Below are 8546 nucleotides of genomic sequence, written 5' to 3'. Positions count from 1 at the left end.
ATGAAGAGGTACCCATGCTGCTGCTTTCAGTTTCAGCCCTGTTGCAGTGGTGTGACCTCCCCCACCCAACTCAACCCCTTGCAATTGATGGCTGTGGATGCATCCCAAGCCCATCACATCCAGGCGATCCAGCCAGGACAGTGCCCAGGGAATCACCAAGCACCAAGTGGGACACAAGGACCCTGCCAAGCTGCACCAAGCAGCATGCAGGAATGGATCCAGCACTGGCCAGTGGCTGGGGCCTCTACTCTTCACCTCCAGCACTTGGGTTCTATGCTGGAGCAGGTATCACCCCTAATTCCAAGAGGCAGCGTAAATCCTACCTGACCTCTGTACTGCCCATAGCAGGACATGCAAAAAAATGATCCATGCTAGATTGGCACGGTGAGGTGTCCAAGCATGTGGGCAATCCCTACTCCCCTCTGCCACCCCAGCAACAGCACTCCCAACTACTGCAGCTCTATCCTTTCTTCCAGATATCTCCATTGCAGTGATGAGTTGGTGGTTCAAGTAGTTGATCCTAATGGTCTTTTGCAACCATAATGGTTCAATGATTCAATGATTGAGTGATTCAATGTTTCAATGATTCAAAGATTCTGTGATTCTGTGATTGTAATGAATAATAAACACAAGTCCTCACACCATCCCAGCAGCATCCCCTAGGTCACGTGCAGGGCACTGGAGCCCCGCAGCTCCTACCTTCAAACACAACCACGGGAGCAGAGCTCACATGAGATCCGCACCCAGACTTTGAGTAGCCTAGGAAGTGATGCAAGGGAAAAAAATTGATCTGATTCGATGAGTCAAGAGGACAACTGGCCTGAAGGAGCACAGTCTGTTCGTAAATAAACCCATCATCATTCCTCTGGATGCCTCACAACCCACTTAGCAAAACTAGAGGCAGTATAAAAGTTGCTTGGTTCCGTAGCGCATCACTCACTCAGCATTGCGCCGTTGAACGTGTCATCAGAACCGAGAAGGGTAAGTCCATTTCTGCATATGGGAGCAATTCTTCTGATTTTTGTGCTTGCAAAACAGAAATGCCTTGGTGGAGCACACCAGATGGGTGGTGGCTTGAAGCTTAGGGGTGTTGTTTTGGTAAATGTAAATGTCTTGCGGATATTAGCTGAAGAAGGATCGCTATATGATACTGGAAATCTTAAGGACTGAGATCCAGAGGGAACATTTATGGAATAAAAGACTCTAAATTCAGGAGATTATGTTGACTGTCTTCAGTAGTCTTGTGCAGTCTTGATAGTAAAGGCATTATATGTGGTTGGAATAAATGGAAGACAATTATCTGTAAGGAAATTCAGTGAATTCTGGGAACTATCCTTTCAGTGGAACAATAGCCGTATTGGCTGAGATCATTTTGATAGTAGTGTCTTTTTATTAGTAACAAATATGTGATTTCCTGCAGGACCGCTGCTCAGAGATGTGTTCCCGACAGAGCTCCGGAGGCTGCCACGAGTCATCCTCCCAGTCTGGGGGATGCTGCAGTGGGGGCAGCTCCTCCAGCTACCAGGCACAGGGCTCCTCCTGCTGTGGGAGCTCCTCAGGATACAGCATAGGAGGAGGATACAGTGGTGGCAGTGGGGGATCAGGCCAGAAGATCATCATTAGCTCAGGAGGAGGAGGAGGAGGAGGAGGAGGTTCCTCTGGATGCTGTGGTGGAGGATCCAGCAGTGGTGGGTCTTCTGGTGGCAAGAGCATCATTGGAGGAGGTGGAAGCAGTGGTGGATCCTCTGGATGCTGTGGTGGGGGATCCAGCAGTGGTGGGTCTTCAGGTGGCAAGATTATAATTTCAGGAGGTGGGAGCAGTGGGGGATCCTCTGGCTGCTGCAGTGGAGGATCCTCAGGCTATGGCACGGGAGGAGGATACAGCAGTGGTGGTTACTCAGGATCCAAGAGCATCATTGGAGGAGGTGGGAGCAGTGGTGGATCCTCTGGATGCTGTGGTGGGGGATCCAGCAGTGGTGGGTCTTCTGGTGGCAAGAGCATCATTGGAGGAGGTGGAAGCAGTGGTGGATCCTCTGGATGCTGTGGTGGGGGATCCAGCAGTGGTGGGTCTTCAGGTGGCAAGATCATAATTTCAGGAGGTGGAAGCAGTGGGGGATCCTCTGGCTGCTGCAGTGGAGGCTCCTCAGGCTATGGCGTGGGAGGAGGATACAGCAGTGGTGGTTATTCAGGATCCAAGAGCATCATTGGAGGAGGTGGGAGCAGTGGTGGATCCTCTGGCTGCTGCAGTGGGGGCTCCTCAAGCTATGGCACAGGAGGAGGATACAGCAGTGGTGGTTACTCGGGATCCAAGAGCATCATTGGAGGGGGTGGAAGCAGTGGTGGATCCTCTGGATGCTGTGGTGGAGGATCCAGCAGTGGTGGGTCTTCAGGTGGCAAGATCATAATTTCAGGAGGAGGGAGCAGTGGAGGCTCCTCAGGCTATGGCACAGGAGGAGGATACAGCAGTGGTGGTTACTCAGGATCCAAGAGTATTATTGGAGGCGGAGGCAGCAGTGGTGGATCCTCTGGATGCTACGGTGGTGGGGGATCCAAAAGTGGAGGGTCTTCAGGTGGCAAGATTATAATTTCAGGAGGTGGGAGCAGTGGGGGATCCTCTGGCTGCTGCAGTGGGGGCTCCTCAAGCTATGGCACAGGAGGAGGATACAGCAGTGGTGGTTATTCAGGATCCAAGAGCATCATTGGAGGAGGTGGCAGCAGTGGTGGATCCTCTGGATGCTGTGGTGGAGGGTCCAGCAGTGGTGGGTCTTCAGGTGGCAAGATCATAATTTCAGGAGGTGGGAGCAGTGGGGGATCCTCTGGCTGCTGCGGTGGAGGCTCCTCAGGCTATGGCACAGGAGGAGGATACAGCAGTGGTGGTTACTCGGGATCCAAGAGCATCATTGGCGGTGGAAGCAGTGGTGGATCCTCTGGATGCTGCGGTGGTGGCTCTTCCGGCTATGGCTCTTCCAGCTACGGCAGTGGGGGTTCAGGCCAGAAGATCATCATCAGCTCTGGAGGTGGAGGAGGAGGTTCATCGGGGTGCTGTGGTGGAGGATCCAGCAGTGGTGGATCTTCTGGAGGCAAGATCGTAATTTCAGGAGGTGGCAGCAGTGGAGGAGCTTCTGGATGCTGTGGTGGGAGTTCCAGTGGGGGCAGTGGCGGTTCCTCAGGCCACACCATCATCATCGGCTCTGGAGGAGGCAGTGGTGGGTACGGCCAGTCCTCGCAGCAGAAATGCCCCATTGTCATTCCTCACATCGAGAGCCACCAGACCAAGCAGGCCTGCTACTTCCCCGGCCAGCAGAAGTGAATGCCCACGGCAGCCCAGCATTCAGCAATAACAGCCCTGCCTTTTTCTGCTACCTTGTCCTCCTGCCTCTCCATATGACCTCGTTTCTTCTTGTCCATTGATCCTGCATCCCCACGTTGAGAACTCCCTAATGACTTTTCTCATCCTCCAATGTGAAGTGCAATAAAAAACCCTGTGTTCAGAAAGAATTGGTTTTGCAGCGCTGCTTTTATTCTTTCTCAGTCTCCTTTTACTTTTATTGTATATACTTTCATTCAGTGAATAATCTCCTGAATGCATTCTGCTGAGAAACCTTCAGCCTTCAGTGCTGCAGCTTATGGGTATTAACAGGTCTTGCTTAGGAGAGCCATTGTTGCATGAGCAAATGGTCTGTGTCCCTCATTAATATCCACATAAGCTGCACTTGGTGAATAGCTCCACTTGTTTCCCCTTCCCACATGAGGAAGCAAAGCACAATCTCTGGGTTTCCTGAAAGGATTTCAGTGCAGACAACAGTAAACCAGTTGAAGCAGAACCAGGCCAGCAGAAGTGAACGCCCCCGGCAGCCCAGCACTCAGCAATAACAGCCCTGCCTTTTTCTGCTACCTTGTCCCATTTCCCATGTTTGTCTTCTTCCCCACCACACGTCCTCTTCTCAACCCTTGATGCTCCATTGCTATGCCATGAACTCCAGGCTTAACAAACTTCTGCCCCATGCTGTTTTTGTGAATTATTTGCTCAAATTCTGCTGTATTTTCAATAAGCATGTATAGTACCTAATAAAAATCATGACATCGCAAAGTAGACTTATTTTTGAGTTTACTTTTTCTTGCTTTCTCATACAGCATCTCATTATCTTGGTAGTAGGAAATATATCTGGAAAGTTAATTGAGTCCTCCATTGAGAAGTTCAGCATTGCATTGTCACAGCTCTAAAGCCAATGCACCACAGAGTCCAGGAGGCTGTTGCACCTTTCTTTTCCTCTGGGCTCCAAAGTAGATCAACAATATGTCCTAAAGCATCAAACACCCACAGCTTCCATTGTCCACTTGACTCCTGCATTAATGTTTCCCTTTCACTGTCACCCCAGCTCATGGCTTTGATTCCTCTGGGGCAGCAGCACCCATTGTTTATGCCTGTGGAGCAACACAGAGCTTTGGATGGTGCAGCTGAGGCTGTTGGGTTCCAACCTGAAGCAGTGGAAGTCCAAATTAGCAGTTATTGCTGCCCAGAGTGGCCCAATGCCATACCAATGTCCATGTCCTTGTGGTACACCTTCCCATCCAGCTTTGCAAAACTTAGAACAGCTCTGCCCGGAAGAAAGCCTCCCACGCTGCATTGGATGAATGATCCCTGGGCCAGCAGAAGGAAATAAAGCCAGCAGCACAGCCCTTAGGCTGTGAAAGCATGACACACCATGCCTCCAGGCCTTAATTCCTCCTTGTCCGTGTTTGGAAACCTGCTTTGAAATGAAATGCTGAGGGCAGCAGCACCACCTCTTTGTGCTGCTCGCTGTCCAGTAAATGTGGCCTATTGCCAAAGCCGGGACTCCCTGCCCCTCTGGGGAAACTGCTCAGAGTTGAACAGATCTGGTCCAGCACCACGAGCTGAGCTGAGCACGGACACTGTGTGGACACCATGCAAGGCAGTGGGACCAGCACAGCCACTGCATATCCCCAGCACATCCCATCAGATCCTGGGTCTGTGGTCTTCCCAAGGGCACAGCACAGGTAGATGCAGAAGGAAGGCAGCTGGTGGATGACTCCTACATGCCAGGAATAATCCTGCCACAGTGGGTTTAGATGTCTGGTCATTTAAATCTCTGCGGTTATCTCTGTCGCATCCTCACAAATCACCCAAGCTGGCTGCTTTACTCTGATTCAAAGGCAAATGTCTCTCTGGAGCCATCAGTGAAAGGATGGAGAGATCAGGTGCTGTGTGCAGCCCTGGGCTGCATCCTCTCCATCCTGGGTACCTGCTGACCCCATCTGCCCTTGCAGTGACGCCTGTGTTGCAAATGGTGTCATGCTGCTGAACCACATCTTTCTGCCCCTTCTCCACTCACTGCCACCCTCTGTCCTGCATGCACCAATCCTCATGCTTAGCATCTCTTACACCCACACTCCCACCCACCTCCCCCAGCAGATCTGCCTCGCAGTGGTCCTTGTTTGGGGCAGGAGGACAGGAATAAAGTAATTATGCAGAAAAATGGGGTTATTAAGCAGGAGTAGCAATTACTGCCTCATGCAGGACAACGGGGAGATATTGATCAGTTGTCATGAGTCAAAGCAAACATTGAGATCAGTGTTTGATTGGTAAATAAATCCTTGCCATTCCTCTGCGTGTCTCACTTCCCATCTATGCTGAACACCTTATAAAAGTTCCAGTGTCTTAAAGCTCTTCGTTCAGTCAACTTTAACCTTCTAAATGTGTTTCCGATGGCTGAGGAGGGTAAGTCTGCTTTTTCTGCAGCTTTATGATGGCATATTCATGGGAGTTGGATGGCTTCATTTGGGATCTTGGGGTGTATCTGCAACAGTACCCCACTGCCTGAGCATCCTTAGCACCGTTCTGGTGCTTCTAGCTACGGTGCATCCATTATTGCACTCCCATTTTGCTGCTGGGAGGAGAGGTGAAATTGGACCACTGGGAGCCACAAGCAGGCTGAACACCCAGCTAAGGCTGTGGTGGGCTCGGCACATTGGGACCGGCAGAGCCATCAATGCTTTCAACATGTTTATAAGGTGCGGGACATCTCTTTGATATGATTTAATGACAAGTCTGTGTTGTCCTTCATGGTGGTTACGCACCTCTCACGGCTGTGCTGCTTATCTAAAGCCCATTGGGAATGCAGTGGATACAACAATGCAGCCAGCAATGTCGCCTTGCTTGGAAATCCTGATACACCGCTTTTGCAACACTTTAAAAGCAGAATCAGGGATAATCCGTGCTATCTTTACAGCTCAGCCTGAGGATTGAGAGGGCGAAACTGCAGCAGTTCTGAGGTGTTCAATTAGTTCAGCTTTTGATTCTCCCGAAATGCAGCCTAGAGATAGGAAACAGAAAATGTCCCAGTGAATGTTCACCTATTTGAAGAAGAGCAGAGCGTTGCCATGGGACACCACCATAGTGTAAAAATGAAGCAATAACGGGTGTTGTTTTCTTTTTCCTCTTTCAGATCTTTCAATTTTTCCGAGGGAGATGCTCCCGTCGGAACAGGGGTTACAGCAATGGCATCTCCTCACACTACGGGGGCACTTCGAGCCTGCAAGGACGTGGCTCCATCTACTGCAGCGGAGAGGGCTCCATCATCTACAGCCGGGGAGCTGCACCCACATCCTTCCCCTATAGCATCACAGCGGGGTGCACGCCCAGCAGCGATGGGGTTGTTGTAATATCTGGGGGCGATAGTGAGGGGCCACGTGGATGGAGCACAACAGGAGGGACAGTCCCAACCTACAGCCCCGGGGGGGCAGTGGGATATGGCACTGAGGACACAGGATGGGGTACAGTGAGTGGTTCAGCAGGCGGCGGAGGGTCAGGATGCTACGGTGGGAAATTGGGTGTTGGGAGAGGTTCTGGCTATGGGTACGATGCATCGCAGAGGCAAAAGGCTGTATGCACAAGTGCTGGACAGGGGATGTATGGTGGAGCATCAGGCTATGGCACCGGGGGAGAGCTCAGCTCTGGAGGTGCTGGGATGGCACAGGTCATGCAGCAGAAGTGCCCCGTGGTCATTCCCGACATTGAGCCCCAACAGATCAAACAGAGCTGCCAGTGGCCCCCCAGCCAGAAGAAATGAAGGACCCTGCAGATCTCACTCTGTGCTCCAGATGTGCCACGCTGCGACTTCTGCCACGGACCAGGAGCTCTGCATTCCTCCCATCAGGCTGTTCTTCCAGCATCGGGAAGGGCATCTGTGCTTCAGTGAGAGGAAAAAATCCCTTCCACCCTCTCCTTTTTCTCATAGGTTGGGAAAAGATTCCTTCCTTCTTCTCATTTTTCTCTTGGGTTGGGAAATCAAACCTCACGCTCTATAGGAACATCAGCATCAGGATAATTTGCTTCATTCTTCCCTCCTTCATTTGGCATATGTACAAGACATCCAAAGAGATCACTTCAAGATGGGCTACAGAAGATTGATTTTCCTATTGAAACGATATGTACTTTACAACTAAATTAATTAAATATCACGTTGATTTTAACACAGTTAAGATACACTGTTTACAACAGCAGGAAAAGCTGCTTCCTGGCTCTGGCAGACATCAGAGCCCATCGTGCTGCTCCCACATTCCCAATGGGGCCCTTCAGAACTGCACGCAGCCCGGCCCCTACGAGCAGAGCTGCAGAATGCCCAGGTGATTTCCCCATGATTATTATTTACTACGTGACCTTGAGAATGCAGCTCTGTTTACTGGGACCGATTTCATGGCCGGCCCCCATCCGGCAGATTGCAGGAGATGGCGCAAGCTGAGCACGTAGACATGTGCTTGCACCAACAGTGTGAGGCAACTCCAGCGAGCTGGTTTTGTTGCTCGCAGCAACCTGCTTCGTGGCACTGTGCGATAGGATCAGGCCCTAATTTAGGAGGAGGGAGAGGATGGCTCCTCCGTGCTGAGCTGACAGTTCAGAGCAGAGGTGCTCAAGTACCAGTGATGGTGTTGGCCAAATATTTAGAGCTCCAGGATGGCTCTCTACAAATATTAGCAATGGAACAAAAAGCACCCATAGCTCTGCGCCTGCTTAAAGGGAGAGAAAAGGACACACAGCTCCACTGTAAAATATGTTTTGCCATTTCTGTTTTCAACCACCTGGTAGGATTCTGGCTCTTCCAGCTCCATGAACACCCATAAAGCTTCCCCCGATGTTCCTTCCAATACTGGAATGGAGTGTATAAGCAGGAGGGGGAATGGCTGCTTACGGGAGTGGATAGTGATAGGACAAGGGGGAAGTCTTCAAAGGAGACAGGGGAGGTTTAGGTTGGATACTAGGAAGAAGTTTTTCAAACAGAGGGTATTGAAGCACTGGCACAGGTTGCTCAAGGAGGTTGTGGATGCCCCATCCCTGCAGGCATTCAGAGCCAGGCTGGATGTGGCTCTGGGAAGCCTGGTCTGGTGGTTTGTGACCCTGCACACAGCAGGGGATTGGAACTGATGGTCACTGTGGTCCTTTTCAACCCAGGCCATCCTATGATTAAATGATTCTATTTTTCCTACTGCACTGCAGCTCCCAGCCCTATGCTCAGGGTCACAATGGG

The 8546-nt window shown here is 51.0% G+C and overlaps 2 protein-coding genes across 2 annotated transcripts; both read left to right on the top strand.

The window, feature by feature from the left end:
• Positions 1–1435: 1435 nt before the first annotated feature.
• Positions 1436–3310, top strand: LOC125685934 (loricrin-like). The gene is made up of 4 exons (XM_048929426.1): positions 1436–1700; positions 1788–1925; positions 2013–2390; positions 2571–3310. Exons 1-4 carry the CDS (start codon positions 1436–1438, stop codon positions 3308–3310), a joined length of 1521 nt encoding a protein of 506 aa, XP_048785383.1.
• Positions 3311–6402: 3092 nt separating this feature from the next.
• Positions 6403–7091, top strand: LOC125685624 (uncharacterized). Its single transcript, XM_048928887.1, has 2 exons — positions 6403–6420; positions 6468–7091. The coding sequence occupies exons 1-2, from the start codon at positions 6403–6405 to the stop codon at positions 7089–7091; spliced, it is 642 nt and encodes a 213-aa protein (XP_048784844.1).
• Positions 7092–8546: the final 1455 nt, after the last annotated feature.

Source organism: Lagopus muta, chromosome 29, assembly GCF_023343835.1.
Source record: "Lagopus muta isolate bLagMut1 chromosome 29, bLagMut1 primary, whole genome shotgun sequence".
NCBI classification, from domain to species: Eukaryota; Metazoa; Chordata; class Aves; order Galliformes; family Phasianidae; genus Lagopus; species Lagopus muta.
Note: the sequence above shows the minus strand (reverse complement) of the source record. Positions and strands in the feature narration are given on the sequence as shown.